The sequence below is a fragment of the Gadus morhua genome, chromosome 23, assembly GCF_902167405.1.
Source record: "Gadus morhua chromosome 23, gadMor3.0, whole genome shotgun sequence".
Classification (NCBI taxonomy): domain Eukaryota; kingdom Metazoa; phylum Chordata; class Actinopteri; order Gadiformes; family Gadidae; genus Gadus; species Gadus morhua.
The window spans coordinates 24,645,529-24,663,534 of NC_044070.1; the positions used below are offsets into that span (position 1 = coordinate 24,645,529).

Sequence of the window (18,006 nt, forward strand, 5' to 3'; positions counted from 1 at the left end):
GGGAGGGGCCCCTCGCAGTAGGGGAGGGGCCCCATGCGTAAACACACTCTCACCAGCGGCCCTCCAGTAGATGCAGTTCGTCTGCTCTCTCCACCAGATGTTGTTTTTTATCCCACTAATAATCCATAAATTTGAACCAGCCAACAATGCCATCTGTTGTCAAGACCCCTTCTTATATCTGTCCAAGAACGGTGGCTGGGAGTCCCCCCTCCCTCCCTCCTCCCTGCCTCCCTCCCTCCCCTCCTCTACCCAGTTGCCAGGCTTGGATTTCTGCCGTGCACAGCCCGACCATTAGCTTAAAGTAGGCCAATACGACCCAACAGGGAGCCGCCCTGTTGGGCCGGCTGCTCGCCCCGCCGCTCGCCCCGCCGCTAGCCCCGCCGCTCAACCTCACCGCTAGCCCCGCCGCTCAGCCTCACCGCTCGCCCCGCCGCTAGCCCCGCCGCTCAGCCTCACCGCTCGCCCCGCCGCTCGCCCCGCCGCTCAACCTCACCGCTAGCCTCGCCGCTAGCCTCGCCGCTCGCCCCGCCGCTCAGCCTCACCGCTCGCCCCGCCGCTCGCCCCGCCGCTCAGCCTCACCGCTAGCCTCACCGCTAGCCTCGCCGCTAGCCTCGCCGCTCGCCCCGCCGCTCAGCCTCACCGCTCGCCCCGCCGCTCGCCCCGCCGCTCAGCCTCACCGCTCGCCCCGCCGCTCGCCCCGCCGCTCAGCCTCACCGCTAGCCCCGCCGCGCAGCCTCACCGCTAGCCCCGCCGCGCAGCCTCACCGCAGGGCTCCCCAGCCGCGCTGGGGCCCGTACCGCTCCGCAGCCGGCTGTTATGTAACGGGCCGAGCTACGCACACGGTGTGCTGAAGCCGTTTCCATGGTTAAGGGCCCGCAGTGTGTGTGTACCAACGTGGCATGCCTTGTGAGCTCTTACTGGAATCGTGCGTGCGCGAGTGTGTGTGTGTGTGTGTGTGTGTGTGTGTGTGTGCTCTTCTAGGGCCACATCTGTTTCGGTATCTTGTCCGTTTCTTCGTTTTGCCGGCAGACTTGCTCACATAGATATGGGTTCACCTCTTTGTGTCTGTCTCTGTCTCGGTCTCTCTCTCTCGGGGTCTCTCTCTCTCTCTCGGGCTCTCTCTCTCTCGGGCTCTCTCTCTCTCGGGCTCTCTCTCTCTCGGGCTCTCTCTCTCGGGGTCTCTCTCTCTCTCTCTCTCTCGGGCTCTCTCTCTCGGGCTCTCTCTCTCGGGGTCTCTCTCGGGGTCTCTCTCTCTCGGGGTCGCTCTCTCGGGCTCTCTCTCTCTCGGGGTCTCTCTCTCTCGGGCTCGCTCTCTCGGGCTGTCGCTCTCTCGGGCTCTCTCTCTCAGGGTCTCTCTCTCGGGGTCTCTCTCTCGGGGTCTCTCTCTCGGGGTCTCTCTCTCGGGCTCTCTCTCTCGGGCTCTCTCTCTCGGGGTCTCTCTCTCGGGGTCTCTCTCGGGCTCTCTCTCTCGGGCTCTCTCTCTCTCGGGGTCTCTCTCTCTCGGGGTCTCTCTCTCTCTCTCTCTCTCTCTCTCTCTCGGGGTCTCTCTCTCTCTCTCTCTCTCTCTCTCTCTCTCTCTCTCTCTCTCTCTCTCTCTCTCTCTCTCTCTCTCTCTCTCTCTCTCTCTCTCTCTCTCTCTCTCTCGGGGTCTCTCTCTCTCGGGGTCTCTCTCTCTCGGGGTCTCTCTCTCTCGGGGTCTTTCTCTCTCGGGGTCTTTCTCTCTCTCGGGGTCTCTCTCTCGGGCTCTCTCTCTCTCTCTCTCGGGGTCTCGCTCTCTCGGGCTGTCGCTCTCTCGGGCTGTCGCTCTCTCGGGCTCTCTCTCTCTCTCGGGGTCTCTCTCTCTCGGGGTCTCTGTCTCGGGCTCTCTGTCTCGGGCTCTCTCTCTCGGGCTCTCGCTCTCTCGGGGTCTCTCTCTCTCGGGGTCTCTCTCTCGGGGTCTCTCTCTCTTGGGGTCTCTCTCTCTCTCTCTCTCTCTCTCGGGCTCTCTCTCTCTCTCTCGGGCTCTCTCTCTCTCTCTCGGGCTCTCTCTCTCTCGGGCTCTCTCTCTCGGGCTGTCGCTCTCTCGGGCTCTCTCTCTCGGGCTCTCTCTCTCGGGCTCTCTCTCTCGGGGTCTCTCTCTCTCGGGCTCTCTCTCTCGGGGTCTCTCTCTCGGGGTCTCTCTCTCGGGGTCTCTCTCTCGGGGTCTCTCTCTCGGGGTCTCTCTCTCGGGCTCTCTCTCTCGGGCTCTCTCTCTCGGGCTCTCTCTCTCGGGCTCTCTCTCTCGGGCTCTCTCTCTCTCGGGGTCTCTCTCTCGGGCTCTCTCTCTCGGGGTCTCTGTCTCGGGGTCGCTCTCTCTCGCTCTCTGTGTACCATGCTAACCTCATGGCAGGTACAGGCAACAAGCATTAACGTGCACACACTAATAAACCCAGGAGCGAGCAGCCGCTGCCCCCTCCCACCTGAGGTCCAGACGTGTGGATGAAGGCTGATGGCTGCTGGTTAAGGACACGCTGGGTGGTCTTCAATGGTTGATCGCTCGGTTGGTTTAGAGCCACAGGTCTGCTGCTGACTATCTGCCGGCGGTGGAGGGGTTTGAGCGGGGATAAAGAGACACGGAGTGTGGAGAATGTTCTGGATCTCATGAGCGCAGTGACAGAACGTCCTGTGTCTCTCTCCCGGGCACGGTTAGACTTTATAGTCGTCCTTAATCAGGGCACAATGCACTTTCCTTGTCCAGTGAATGATGTTTAATCCTGCACTAAAGGGAAGCCGTGCGTATCTGTGTGTTTGTGGACATGCGCGTCATGTGCGTCCGTCACACCGTGTTATCTATCGGGTTCGTCCACTTGGACCGGTGTCCACCGAGGAGATGGAGGGATCAATCCTGAACAGCCTTCTATTTATGTGTCTCCCCTTGTAGCTGGAGCAGAAAAAGAAAAAAAGGCTGCCTTTGTTGGATCCACTTCCAACAAAGCTTTCTCTTAAGGCTCGCGCAAACACGTGTTGTGTGTGCAAATCCGCTCAGCTCTGGCTGCGACTTGGCCCCGGCCGCTGCTGCCGTAGCATCCGGGTATCCTCCTGGGTGAGAGCTCCTGCTTGCTCTCTCCGGGGGGAGAGCCTTGCCACCCGAGAGAGACGTGATTGAATGCGTCCCCCACCCCACTCTCCACCTGCTCCACCCTCACTCTATCCACCTCCCGTGTGTCAGTCTGAGGGCTGTGTCAAGACACAGCCTACAGACTCATGTTGTCAAATTAGCCGGTTGAAAAACCTCACTTATAGAAACAAGGAAGCTGTTTACTATCCAATCCCACCTCGCTGCCAATTTACAGACCCGTGTTGCCAGACTGAACGACCCTCAACCAGCCTGTTGCGGATATCCTCTGAGCTCACCTCTCCCCTCTGTGTCTGTGTCTCCCCAGGCGCGGATATGCAGTGAGGATGAGTGGTGTCGGTGAAAACCCATCTGACCCGTCCAGGGCAGAGTCCCGGAAACGTAAAGAATGTTCCACAGAGCTTCTGGGACCCAGGTAAGCCGAAGCCCCACGTCCACCAGCTGCTCTTGCCCCCCCTGCTGCGTACCCCGACCGGCCGGCTACACCTGTGTCTTTGTATCGAGGAGAACATCTCTGCACCTTGCCTTGGGGTGAAACTGTTGGGCGATCGTCAATTAGTCTATTGATGGAAAATGTATCCATTCAAATTCAAATAATCTATTCATCATTTAAGTTATTGATTAGGTACAAGTTATAAAGATTTGCTGATTATTGTTCCAGGTCAATTTTAAATATTTGGTTCATGGATTTTTATAAATAGAATACTTGCTTGTCAGATAAGGCAAGCGCATTTAAGACATCACTTTGCATTTTGTTATTTACTAAATTACTAAAAGATGAATCTATAAAGTAATCCTGAGTTGCAGCCCTAACCTCACCATTCATGCCCCTGAGTCCGGTTATTATAAATATGTTTAGATAGATAGATAGATATTAGTTTAGTTAGAGTCCGGTTGGTTTCATCTGAAGAGATGGAGATCTTTATGTGAATGGATCTTTATATATATGGATCTTTATGTGTATGGATCTTTATATATATATGGATCTTTATGTATATAGTTCTTTATATATATGGATCTTTATGTATATAGTTCTTCTTATTTTGAGTTAAACTGCATGTGTTTCAGATAATGTTATATACATTTTTCTTTTTTTATTATTCTTATTCTTATTATTTTATATATATATATATTTTTTCTTTTTTTTTCTTACAATAGTATTATGTTTCTTCTTTCAGTCTTACTATGCTAATGCTATGGCCAATTTGTGGTCATTGAGAGGTTGTGATCAGTCTTGTGCCCATTTCTGCTATGTTTGTGTTGATGCCTGCTGTCTTTGTTGTTGTATGTCTGTAAATTGTTGAGTGTTTTTTGTCTTGTAATGTACCTTTAGGACCCCCTCGAAAATGAGAGGATTCCTCTCAAGGGGTTTATCGTACGCAAATACAATTTCTGAATGAATATATGGATCTTTATACATATTGATCTTTATGTATATGGATGAATTATAGTTATTACAAAAGTGTTTATAACCGCTGAAAGTGAGTCCGTCGTGCTCCCTAATGCAGTTGGATGTTCACTTCATTGTACGTCATTCTTTTATTCCGGTGTGTGGATATCCTTCGTAAACGCACAGAAATAGCAATGTTGGAAGCAGAAACGCCACATTAAATTAATTTCTACCACTTCTTCAAAGTTGCCCCCTCCTCCAAACCATGTTTACTCAAATTGTCCTCATCCCAACGTAAATAAGGCCCACAGACATGACCCCAAGGAGGTTCAGACCTGCTGCATCAGGCCAGCCCTGTGCCATCTCCCCGGGGGCCTTCAGTGCATTACTTGAGGGCCATGTGGCCCTAACATGCGTCCAAACAGAACCCAACAGAACGCTGAGGTATGTTCAGGGCCGTGCGAAGCTGTATGGATGACCTGAGGTCCTCCACCCTGACCGGGAGAGCTGTCCTTCAGAACAAGGAGAGGTTTTCATTTTAGTTATCAATGCAGCAAGGTCCTGTTTGGTGGTTAGGGCAGCGCCGTGGTCTCTGTAGCGCCGTGGTCTCTGTAGCTCCGTGGTCTCATTAGCTCCGTGGTCTCTGTAGCTCCGTGGTCTCTGCAGCTCCGTGGTCTCTGTAGCTCCGTGGTCTCTAGCTCCGTGGTCTCTAGCTCCGTGGTCTCTAGCTCCGTGGTCTCTGTAGCTCCGTGGTCTCTCTAGCTCCGTGGTCTCTAGCTCCGTGGTCTCTAGCTCCGTGGTCTCTGTAGCTCCGTGGTCTCTGTAGCTCCGTGGTCTCTAGCTCCGTGGTCTCTGCAGCGCCGTGGTCTCTGTAGCGCCGTGGTCTCTGTAGCTCCGTGGTCTCTGTAGCTCCGTGGTCTCTGCAGCTCCGTGGTCTCTGCAGCTCCGTGGTCTCTGTAGCGCCGTGGTCTCTGTAGCGCCGTGGTCTCTGTAGCGCCGTGGTCTCTGTAGCGCCGTGGTCTCTGCAGCGCCGTGGTCTCTGCAGCTCCGTGACCTCTGTAGCTCCGTGGTCTCTGTAGCTCCGTGGTCTCTGCAGCGCCGTGGTCTCTAGCTCCGTGGTCTCTGTAGCTCCGTAGCTGCAGCTGGGTGAGCTGGCGTCGTTGCAGACGTTTACTGGCGGTTGTTACTGACGAAGGCGACAACGGTGCATAATGAAGCTCCCTCCTGAATCGAGGTGAAAATCGAGAAATGAAAATGTTACGCTTGCAACGGACTTCCAAACCCTCCTTGGAAATTATAGTCTAATACAATGAGTGGGATTAAATTGGCTCGGAAAGGTCTCCCAGCCGTACGGTACCGGGTTCGATTCCTGTGCCTGCCTGTCGGCATCATGAGTAACACGCAGATTCCCAGCTTCTAGGAGACAACCTTTGGATAAAAGCATCTGCGAAATGAAAGCAATAACGGTGCATGTGTTTGTGTGTGTGTGTGTGTGCATGAAGATATAAGTTGATGCATGGTGCAGCCTCAGAGCCTGTAGAGCAACAGACCCTCCTTCCACGGGGCTTTGTTAAATGTCCGTCTTTCCCCCCGCTGTCTCCACAGCCCCAAGCGGAGCAACGAGAAGCGCAACCGAGAGCACGAGAACAAGTACATCGAGGAGCTCGCAGAGCTCATCTTCGCCAACTTCAACGACATCGACAACTTCAACGTCAAGCCCGACAAATGTGCCATCCTGAAGGAGACGGTGAAGCAGATCAGACAAATCAAGGAGCAAGGTGTGTGTGTGTGTGTGTGCGTGTGTGTGTGTGTGAATGAAGTGTACTTTGTGTGTGAATGAAGTGTACTTTGTGTGTGAATGAAGTGTAATTTGTGTGTGTGGTTGAGCTTGAATGAATTGTGTGCATGTGTGAAGGAAATCCAATGTAGTGTGTGCGTGTGCACGCTTTTAGCCTCCCAAGGCCAGAACTCAAGGCCGTTGAAAAGATTGGGTGACCTTAACAGTGAAAAAGGCATCACTGGGTTAGCTTTAGCATCGCTGGCCGTCTGAAGCCTTCCCATATTTAATGGCTCTGCCCCTCCAGGCTCTCCCAATCAGCCTAAAAGCCTCATTCAGTCCGAGCCACGGGGCAAAGCTTGGGGATATGGACTATGGACAGGTATTACAAAGATGATCACTGGGAATTTGACAACCAGAGTTTCGATCAATGCTTACAATATTTACCCATAAATGCAGACTCTATATTGAAATGTATTGTAAGAATTACTTGGCAAGGTGCCCAGTCTATAGTTTATGCAAATGAATGCATTCCAAACCTTTGTATTTCAACCCCTTGCTATATTTGTGCATTTTCTTTAGAATACAGAACAGTGTGTTTTTGATGTAGTGTCAGGAAAGGATGATGTTATATTTCCGAACACCGCTGTCGTTTCAAGTCGTTGTCTCGATGGGCATTTCCTTGAAGGTGCTGTTGGGAATACTGTTGGGAATACTGTTGGGAATACTGTTGGTGCTGCTCTAGGCTGTGCGGAGCCGCTGCTGTGTTTCTATCAGGGCGTTCATTTGTAGTTTAATTTTAGTTCAGTTAGTCCTTTAAAGTTGTAAATAAACATTAGCTCATCAGAAGAGTCGTCTGTCTACAGAGCTGTAGGTACACACACACACACGCGCGCACACCAGTCATCGGGCTTACAGGCTCGGCTTTCTGTATCTTACTCCGCCAAAGAGGTTACGCAATGCTGAGCAATGATGATGTGAAAAAAAGAATCACACAGAAAACACTCTGGCTCTCGTCTGCGCTCTCGCTCTCGCTCTGCGCTCTCTCTATCTCTCGCTCTGCGCTCTCTCGCTCACTCGTTCTGTCTCGCTCTGCGCTCCCTCCCTCGCTCTCCCTTCCTGTCCCCCCTCCCCTACGGCCCTTTCACGCTAGGCTTGAGAGTGGCGTCCCTCGGCCCGCCCCCCACTGAAGGCAGTGATTGATGTGTACGCCGACCACTGAGAGCAGGGGTAAACACGCCGCTTCAATCTGATAGGCTCCCTCAGTGCTGTGCACCAGGGAATGAGAGGAGGTATCAGCGAGGTTACGGACCCGGGCCAACAGAGATATGGCGCCCGGCGGCCTTGAAGCGCGGCTCCCCTCGGCCGGAGACGCCATGCCGGCCGCGTGGAGCCAACGCGTAGGACTCGGGGGAGGAGTTGTGTTCGTACAGGGGACACGGCAGCCGTTAAACCAGTCCTGTGTTCCCAGCTTGTTGTGGTTTCAGCAGATAGAGGGGGAGAGATTGGCAGAGAGAGAGTAATGGATAGTTACAGAGCTCATAAAGATACGGCAACAGCCAAGAATTTAGTGGCCATCCTTTACAATTATAACTGCAGGCCTGTGCCAGCTGCCATCTCCGGCAGAGCTGGTCCGTGATTGGCTGAGGGCACCGCTAGCCCCGGGTGTCGTTAAATAATGGAGGGCTTCGCTGATACGTTGATTATATTCCTTCTCGCAATGCGCTCGTTAGAAGATCAACAATAATACCCTGTCAGAAGAAGAAACACACAGAGTAACAAGCCTGTGGAAGATAATGGCGCTCGCTGGAAGAAGTATGTCAAGGAAGAGCAGGAAGTCTGCCGCCGCGTTCTCGGGGGCTGCGTTGGCATGATGCGGGGGTCTTTGGGATGGGGGGGAGGGAGGGAGCGACAGTGAGTGATGGGTCTATGGGCAGGGCAGCTGTGAGTGTGTTGGAGCCCGCTGGGGTGGCAGAGGGCCTGCTGATACACACATCATTAATGCTGAAGGAGATGAATGTGTATCGCTGGGAGTCGGGGGCTTAGTTAGCGCACCGCCGCGCGGCAGGGGAGGGGTACCCAGAGCTGCTTTTTCCCCCTTTCTTGTTGTTACAATAGATCTGCATCCAGAGGAAAGGAAACCCAAACGCACCAGGAAAGGAAGGGAGAATTCACCACATGGTCATTCTTTACCATGGCGCGCTGCGACAATCAAATGCATGTGCCCCCCCCCTCCCCATTTCCCCCTCCCTCCACCATTCATTCTCCAAAGCAAGCCCCCCCGACAGAGCCCTCCCATTCCTCCTCTTGTTTCACCAGCGACTCTGAAAGTAGGGCAGCCTGCGTGCAGAACATAAGGCTCTGTGCACGGCCATTAACCCAATCACTCACAGGGAGCAATGCAGCTTAGTGCAGGTACAGGCTAGACCTGTGTGTGTGTGTGTGTGTGTGTGTCCCAGTCCCATATGGTCCATAGGGTAAACTAATAACCCATTAACCACAAATATAGACATTACCGTCAGTAATAAATTCGTAATTTAAGTACATTTCTTCCTTCGATGCATGAAGAGCGGTCCACATATCTGTGGCTGAGGTATCCAGGCTCATCTCCCCAGCTGTGAGTACGGCTGGATGAGGGGCAGAGTCAATTTATCTGAGCGGAAATTAGGACAGCGTCCTTTCGTGTTCGCTGGCCGTCATTAGGCACAGAACCGTTGTCTCCAGAGTTTGGAAGCAGAAGTTGTTCACCCAGAGGGATTGTGTGTGTGTGTGTGTGTGTGTGTGTGTGTGTGTGTGTGTGCCAGCGTGTGTTTATGGGGGGGGGGGACGGGGACGTTCTCAGTCGTTCCATCATGGAGATTCTTTTCACAGTGACATGTCGTCCGCCCGGCCCGTGTAGAACCAGTGTGGGCGGCTGCCGTGCTCTTAGCCCACTCGTTGACCTCTGACCCCTCACTTGTTCAGGAAATGCCCCAGCTCGATCCCATGGCAACAGGATTCAGTAATGACCGCTAAGGTGATGATGGATGAGTGGAGGACAGATGACTGGGAGCAGTTCTTGGGTTTGCGTGTGGATTTGGCACAATGGGTTTTAAAGAAATAGTTGAATCTTTAAATGAGAGGTTGGAATTGTGCGGGTTTGACCTCCGACCTCTGTGTTGTTGCCTCTGTTTACTCGAGTTAATGAGCAAGCAGGTTGCTGCGTGCTCTTTCTTTCCGCCCTTTCTTTTCCGTGGTGATCCGCTCAAACTCCTTCCAGCTCATTTCTAGCCTGACTGGTAGGACAGGGCAGCAAGCTGCTCACTGGGTAGGTGGGTAGATTCCACCAAGGCGCCTCCATGCTACGAAATGAACCAACGCACCGTAACATGTAGCGGATAAGGGCGATGACCAAATAACACGTATTCTATCATGTTGTGTGGAATGTGGGGATGAGCGTTCTGAAGCCCAGCGGCCTTGGTTTAGGGAAGCAACCGCAATCTAATCTAAAACAAAAAGCAAGACCCAGCTTCCCGTTCTGGTGTGTGTGTGTGTGTGTGTGTGTGTGTGTGTGTGTGTGGGTGTGGGTGGGTGTGTGGGTGGGTGTGCGTGCTGACTCCTCCTCTCTCGTCCGTCCCTCTCAGAGAAGGCTGCGGCGGCCAATGAAGAGGAGGTGCAGAAGGCCGACGTCTCGTCAACGGGCCAGAGCGTGATCGACAAGGACGCCCTGGGCCCCATGATGCTGGAGGTGAGTCGTCCCCCCCCCCCCCCCCCCCACTGGACCCCCCCATAGTCCCCCCCCACCCCCTGGGCCCCATGATGCTGGAGGTGAGTCCCCCCCCCCCCCCCCCACTGGACCCCCCCATAGTCCCCCCCCACCCCCTGGGCCCCATGATGCTGGAGGTGATCGCTGTGCTGTAGCCGGTGGGGGGGTCTGTGTCGTGCGCTGGCAGCGTGGTGGTCTGGGTGTCAGTCGGCGGGCGGAGCGGTGGCCTTGTGGTCAGCGTGGTGGTCTGGGTGTCAGTCGGCGGGCGGAGCGGTGGCCTTGTGGTCAGCGTGGTGGTCTGGGTGTCAGTCGGCGGGCAGAGCGGTGGTCTGGGTGTCAGTCGGCGGGTGGAGCGGTGGCCTTGTGGTCAGCGTGGTGGTCTGGGTGTCAGTCGGCGGGCAGAGCGGTGGCCTTGTGGTCAGCGTGGTGGTCTGGGTGTCAGTCGGCGGGCGGAGCGGTGGCCTTGTGGTCAGCGTGGTGGTCTGGGTGTCAGTCGGCGGGCGGAGCGGTGGTCTGGGTGTCAGTCGGCGGGCGGAGCGGTGGCCTTGTGGTCCCGCGTCGGGCCATCAGCGCTGCACTCCTTGTGGAAGAGGAAGCCGGGCGGTGAGGATGAATCGGCCCATTGAGCAGCTCTCCCTCCCCCTCCTCTCACCCGTTCTCCGCTACCGTCCTCTCTCTTGTTCGCCCGTCAGTTCTGTCCTGTCATGGAATATTTATAGCTTTGAGGGTCTGGCGTCACAAAATCGACACGCTAAATATAGCCTGGCCGGCACGCTTCCCTCAGTCAGCACGCCTGAAAACATGCAGGTCCACCCCCACCTGGCCTCCAACCGGCCCCCACCCCTCCTTGGACTCCCCCCAACCCCCCCCAACCCCCGACCCACCAGGTTTTCTGCAGCACAATCGATTCAGTCTCTGCTACTGCGTCTTCTTGGGTTCTATTTTGACATTCTCGATGTGTCTGGAATGTGGCCATTCACAGCAGAGAGATGCAGTATCAGTTTAACAGCCCGTGGGTTTAACTTCCACATCGCACTCAACGACACCTTTTGCTTTTAACGTGACGCCTTAGGGCCAAAGGTCAAAAGCGTGGAAGAAAAACCTGAAGGTCGGGCCAACATCACAAAAGATGTTGTGCCGTACCGATGTACCATGACCCTCCTCTCAGGGCCGCGCACTGGACCCTTTGATGGGTGGTCCGCTTCCCCAAGTCCCACTGCCCACTGGTTGGTCAGCGGTGGTTAGCTATGGCCTCTAATGACCACCACTGACCACCCAGTGGTCAGTGGTGGTCCGGCCTGGTCAGCTCCGGCCTGGTTAGCCCCGGCCTGGTTAGCCCCGGCCTGGTTAGCTCCGGCCTGGTTAGCCCCGGCCTGGTTAGCTCCGGCCTGGTCAGCCCCGGCCTGGTTAGCTCCGGCCTGGTCAGCCCCGGCCTGGTCTGCTCCGGCCTGGTCTGCTCCGGCCTGGTCTGCTCCGGCCTGGTCAGCTCCGGCCTGGTCAGCTCCGGCCTGGTCAGCTCCGGCCTGGTTAGCTCCGGTCTGGTTAGCCCCAGCCTGGTTAGCTCCGGCCTCTGCTGATCTGCGTTGGTCTCATGAGCGCCACCACATGCCTGTTGAATGCCTGGCATGCTGTTAGAGTACTAGTCTGTTGGTGTAATGCAGTCCGCGGCCACCGGGGGTGTCACTGCTGTGAACCGTGGGTGCTGGGGAAGTCTCGCCACCCCGTGCCCTGCACATCAAACCTCGGCCCGGCTCCACCAGGAAGTGTCCTGTTACTAATTAGGTTCTCGAGCACTGGGAGCCAATCAGAGGTGTGGATTCCCTTCCCTGGGCTGCGTCTTGTTGGTACCTCTGGGGGTAATCTCTCCTCCACTCATCCCCCGTGAGGGATCCCATGGCGGCCGGTTGGCACCGGGCGGGGGGGATTCCGCCAGGGGACCCCGTCACCACTGATCAGAGGCCCCTCCCCTTTGTGCTGGAGGACTGTCTCCCAGGGGGCCTGCTGGTCTGGAACCAGTGCAGCCGCACACAGTCCTCTCTCCCCCACTGCCCCACTCCCGTGTGCCCTCTCTGGTGACCTAGGGGTTATTATTTCAGCCAGCTCCCAGGCGCCCAGTGCAGAGAAGGGGCACCAGAAGAGAGGTAAAGGACCAAGTGTGGACGGAGAAAGCCTTTAAGGTGCTTGGATTCAGGTAACTTAATATCAGCTGTTGCAGCCCAGAAATATGTTCCCGCCCTGCGGTCTGCATATATGCTTCTGTGTGAAAACCAAACACTATGGAAGCCAGTTATACCCGTAGAGACACAAAACCGAAAAACTCCAAAACCAACAGTGAAACCAAACAGAACAGAACAGGGCAGGCTGGGACACACACACACACGCGCACACACAGACACAGTAAAGTATCTTCTGTGCATACATTCGTACGGCTCCTCTCCCCATCACTTTGCGCTCCTCACTGCGCTAGCGGCTCTGTGTGGTTCATAAAGTCGACGGCGCCTCCCTGGACTCCGGCTGCTGCTGTGTCTATGGAAGGCTCTCCACACGTCGCAGGCTTCTGCTCGTCTGACTGGGTGTGCAGGCGCTCGCCCGCGATGCCAAGTGAGGTTTGAGTGTCTATATATTTAATCAGGGCATTGTAGATCAGAAAGTATTGGCTCACGCTGTTATGCAAGCAGCGTCTGGAGGAAGCCGTGGTTTGGCAGAGTGGCTGTTTGCTCTGGTTCTGTTTGCCCTACTTGTCCGGTACGGGGCCTTCTCCCTACCAGAGGGAGCGTACACTTGCACAACCAATGCAGCCTGTCGCAATGGGTCCAGGCTGGTGTTGCAGAGAGAAAACGATACAAGTATTTTTCCCCGAAGGTCTGTCTGGCTTATTCTGGTTGTTGAGGCCGTGGCAGTTCATCTGAAACCTGAATCTGCTCCAGTCTGTGTGTGTTCTGCTCGTCTGTACTTTAATATCTAGCGGTATGTGATTGATTTTGTGCGCTGCGCAGTGGAGGAATAACGCACGTCTGATTATTCAGCCAGATCCTTTCACCGACTTAATGCCGTTACACGTAGAGTACAGATTTAATTGTCTCTCGAGACCCCCGTTGACAAGGAGAAGTTAATGTGCCCACCATCATCATTAAGATAGACGAAAAGACCACGAGCGCCTTGAACACGGCAACTTTCTGGTTTGAGACGTTGTCAAAACAAAAGCATTTAAACTCTCCACAAGCCGCACCTCGAGGCGCCACATCGGCCCGGCAGGAGTCCCGCTGATCTCCCAGGTGTGTGCGGCTGTTCCTCCTGATTCCAGCCAGCGTGTGGCCTTGGATCTGTAACTCAGCCTCTGATTCCCCCCTCGCTCTGCAGCGAGCAGATGTGCGCGAGGAGGCGTGTCATTGGTTGAGAGCGCGGTCTCTCCTGACACCGCCCGTGCTCCAGCTTCACAGGCAGCCAGAGCTGCTGCGCCGCCGCCCGGGGCTCTGGGTGATTCCATGGCCTAATTGACACCATCTTGCATCTAATGGCTAACCTGGGGCTGTGTTTCTTTCCTTTCAATTAGACACCTCCGCCCCCCCCCTCTAGCCTCTGTACAGAAAGCATCTGCGCAGCGCTGGGTTAGCCTGTGTTGAGGAAGTGCCCCTGTTCTTTTTGTTTTATTAGGGGCGGGGGGGGGGGGGGGGGGGGGGTATTAATAGATGTTTGACTTAACATTCTACGGCTGAACTAGTGTTAATTATTATTATTTTTACAGACTGCAGGTCAGATAAATGTCTGCAACTTCGTCGGGTCAAAAGTTTGTAAGATGAACTAAGAGCTATGTTGGACTGTTGTTTTAATGCAGCTCTTATTTTCTTATATTTCTTAACATTTAAGTTGGCTGGTTAATGTTCACACTCAATACCCTTCTGCTCTTGGTTCGATCCCTGGTTTGCTTCAACCTGGAGAAGAGACCCCTTTCCTAATTTGTTGGCAGCCGTTTCCCTCCACAAACATGGACCATCCTCGCTCTGCCAGTTTCACAACCATTGTGAAACTCATTCTGTCAGCAGGAGGTTAATTATAACATTTTGAGAAATCATGATATTCGCATATATGGCTTTCTGCTTCCTGAACAATTTTACGAAAACGGAATGAATAACAATCAAACAATCTCTAGAGTGGGGTTCCCCTGAAGGATTGACCGATGCAAGACAAACCCTGAGTGAAAGTAGCCCACGCCCTGACCAGTTCCCAGACCAGTTCCCAGACCAGTACCCAGACCGGTTCCCAGACCGGTTCCCTGACCGGTTCCCTGACCGGTTCCCTGACCGGTTCCCAGACCGGTTCCCTGACCGGTTCCCAGACCGGTTCCCAGACCGGTACCCAGACCGGTTCCCAGACCGGTTCCCAGACCGGTTCCCAGACCGGTTCCCAGTCTCTAGAACCAGAATGATCCAGAGGCTGCTGACCCCATTAACCGTCTCTCCTCTCCCCTCAGGCGCTGGACGGCTTCTTCTTCGTGGTGAACATGGAGGGCAACATCGTGTTTGTGTCGGAGAACGTGACGCAGTACCTGCGCTACAACCAGGAGGAGCTGATGAACACCAGCGTGTACAGCGTGCTGCACGTGGGCGACCACGCCGAGTTCATCAAGAACCTGCTGCCCAAGTCCCTCGGTAAGATCCCAACAGGTCACAGCCAGGGGGGGGTCTCTGGTCCCCTGGCCGGGCTCTCAGGGGAACAGCCAGGGGGGGGTCTCTTGTCCCCTGGCCGGGCTCGCAGGGGAACAGCCAGGGGGGGGTCTCTGGTCTCCTGGCCGGGCTCTCAGGGGAACACCAGGGGGGGGTCTCTTGTCCCCTGGCCGGGCTCTCAGGGGAACAGCCAGGGGGGGGTCTCTGGTCCCCTGGCCGGGCTCTCAGGGGAACACCGGCGGGGGGTCTCTGGAGTATGATGCGTGGACGACCCGGTGGGTTCTGCTGAGCGGGGGTCTGACGTCACTCTAGGGGGGGGTTACTTTCGTTGCATGATGAGGGTTGTGGGAAAAAAAGGGGGTTGGGAGATTGATGAGAGATGAACCACAAACGGTTTATTTGTCTTAATATAAAGGTTGGGTTTGTTTCGTTTTAATTGTTTAAATCCCAATCCCCAACTTGATGTCTCTTCACTCCCACAGTGTTGGGACAAGGATGATGTATAAATGATCATACTAGTAGTGGGGTACCTTCGACCAGGCCCAGTGACGGCCACACTGTACCCCAGGTCTGGTTACAGTACCCCCCATACCCCTGGCTCCCCTCACCACCTCTCCCTACACCACCTCCTCTCCCTCCACCACCTCCTCTCCCTACACCACCTCCTCTCCCTACACCCCCTCCTCTCCCTCCACCTCCTCTCCCTACACCCCCTCCTCTCCCTACACCACCTCCTCTCCCTACACCACCTCCTCTCCCTACACCACCTCCTCTCCCTACACCACCTCCTCTCCCTACACCACCTCCTCTCCCTACACCACCTTCTCTCCCTACACCACCTCCTCTCCCTACACCCCCTCCTCTCCCTCCACCTCCTCTCCCTACACCACCTCCTCTCCCTACACCACCTCCTCTCCCTACACCACCTCCTCTCCCTACACCCCCTTCTCTCCCTACACCCCCTCCTCTCCCTACACCACCTCCTCTCCCTACACCCCCTTCTCTCCCTACACCCCCTCCTCTCCCTACACCACCTCCTCTCCCTACACCCCCTTCTCTCCCTACACCCCCTTCTCTCCCTACACCACCTCCTCTCCCTACACCCCCTTCTCTCCCTACACCACCTTCCACAATCCTCCCCCAGTTTACTGCCTGTGGTGTCTCCCCCGTCTCCCCCGTCTCCCCCGTCTCCCCCACCCGACCACAGCCATGTCGCTGAAACCCGCCTGGTGTTGGCGGGGTGTTACCCCCCCCCACCACAGCCCACCCTCGCCCCCCAAACTACACCACAAACCCCCCCACACCCCACACCCCACCCTAACCCCACCCCAGCACAGCCCACCCTAACCCCCCCCCCCCCACCCCACCAGACGACAGCCCCCCCCAGGGCCCCATAACGGGGGCCGCCGGCCACGCTGTCCTGCGGGGCTCCTACAGGCCGCTCTTTTTGTCAATGGTCCTTTTTCCTTCCCTGACGACTGAAACTTATTAAGCTCTAATGCCCCCCCCCCCCCCCGCCCCCCTCCCTGTTTTAAGCTAATTAACTCCTTTAGGATCCTCTCCCCAGTCAGCCCCCCCCTCACAGCGTCATGTCGCTCGCCCTTCTCTGTTCTCTCTCTCTCTCTCTCTCTCTCTCTCTCTCTCTCTCTCTCTGTCTCTCTCTCTCTCTCTCTCTCTCTCTCTCTCTCTCTCTCTCTCTCTCTCTCTCTCTCTCTCTCTCTCTCTCTCTCTCTCTCTCTCTCTCTCTCTCTCTCTCTCTCTTTCTCTCTCTTTCTCTCTCTCTCTCTCTCTCTCTCGTGTGTGTGTTCTGTTTCTCATTTACCTCTCCAACTGACTCCCATCTTCCTGTTCTCTCTCTCGTTTCGTCCTCTGCGCGTTCTCTCAATCCGCTGACCTTATTTCCAATATAGATCATCTCGCCGTCGTCGCTCCTCCTAATTGTCATTCATTTATCTCTCTCTTACTCTCCCCTTCTCTCTCTCTCTCCCTCCCTTCCTGTCTTTATAAGTATCTTTGTCTCTCCATCCCTCTGTCTGTATGGCTCTCGTCCTCTCAGTTTCTCCTTCTCGTGATCTGTTCCTTCCTCTCTTGCCCTCCCTCTTTCTCTCCTTCTATTTGTCTAAATAATTTCGACGGAGAGAGGGAGAGAGCGAAAGGAAGGGAGATGTATATACATATCAGGTCTATGCTCCCCTCGTCCCCCCTCTCTCTACACGTCTCAGCCCTTAGTCTCATAACCGGTGTCTCCCATCTCCACCGGTCTGGTCCTCTTCCACCTAACATCCACTTCATTTTACTCCCTCACTCACTCACTCACTCACTCACTCACTCACTCACTCACTCACTCACTCACTCACTCACTCACTCACTCACTCACTCACTCACTCACTCACTCACTCACTCACTCACTCACTCACTCACTCACTCTTAAACGTCCACTGCTGCTGTTGAGAGACGGCTGCAATGTATTTCAGTGCGTCCTCCTCAAAAACCAAGATCTCTCTTTCTCTGTCTCTCTCTGTCTCTGTCTCTCTCTGTCTCTGTCTCTCTCTCTCTCTGTCTCTCTCTCTCTCTGTCTCTGTCTCTGTCTATGTCTCTCTCTCTCTCTCTCTCTCTCTCTCTGTCTCTGTCTCTGTCTCTGTCTCTCTCTCTCTCTGTCTCTGTCTCTCTCTGTCTCTGTCTCTGTCTCTGTCTATGTCTCTCTCTCTCTGTCTCTCTCCGCTCTGTCTCTCTCTGTCTCTGTCTCTGTCTATGTCTCTCTCTCTCTCTCTCTGCTGTTGAGGTCTGAGTGCGTGGCCATCTGGGTGGCGGTTCCGTGCCGAACGCTGCACCCTGGAAACCGTTGGTGGGCCCGTGTCCCAGATACTGGGAGATTATCAATGCACCCAATGAGATCATAGCCAGATGGAGGGTGATGGGAGTGTGCTGTCACGTGTGTGTGTTTGGTAGTGGCAATGTGTATGCACATGCTTGAGTCTGTAGTGTCAGTGTGTGGGAATGTGTGTGCACATGCTTGAGTCTGTATCGTGTGTGTATGCACATGCTTGAGTCTGTGTTTTTGGAGTGAGCGTTATGGAGTCTGAATGTGGGCATGCTTGAGTCTATGTGTATGCAGACGTCTGTCTTGTGTGTTTCTGGTGTATGTGGCTGTGTGTTGGGGCTGGCGTGCGTGTCCGTGTGTGAGGGGGGGTGATGGGCAGCCCAGAGGACGTGTGTCGGGTGGCTGGCGGGGGCCTCTTGGCGCCTGGTGGATGAACGAGGGGCTGAGCTGATCTCAACCCCGGAGAACCTCACAGCCTGCTGCTCTCTTGTTCCTCTTCTCACTCTTTGGTCACT

The 18,006-nt window shown here is 54.9% G+C and overlaps 1 protein-coding gene across 6 annotated transcripts in view; it reads left to right on the forward strand.

The window, feature by feature from the left end:
• Positions 1-18,006, forward strand: part of ncoa2 (nuclear receptor coactivator 2) — a 78,234-nt gene that overhangs the window by 24,722 nt on the left and 35,506 nt on the right. For 5 of the 6 annotated variants that reach the window (XM_030348341.1, XM_030348344.1, XM_030348342.1 and 2 more), the window contains 4 exons: positions 3,402-3,509; positions 6,090-6,262; positions 9,885-9,988; positions 14,478-14,655. In XM_030348341.1, coding sequence (XP_030204201.1) covers positions 3,421-3,509; positions 6,090-6,262; positions 9,885-9,988; positions 14,478-14,655 — 544 coding nt within the window. In that variant the 5' untranslated portion in view covers positions 3,402-3,420. Of the gene's footprint in view, positions 1-3,401; positions 3,510-6,089; positions 6,263-9,884; positions 9,989-10,126; positions 10,144-14,477; positions 14,656-18,006 lie in introns of those variants that run through there. The other variant, XM_030348346.1, reaches the window with a different exon arrangement.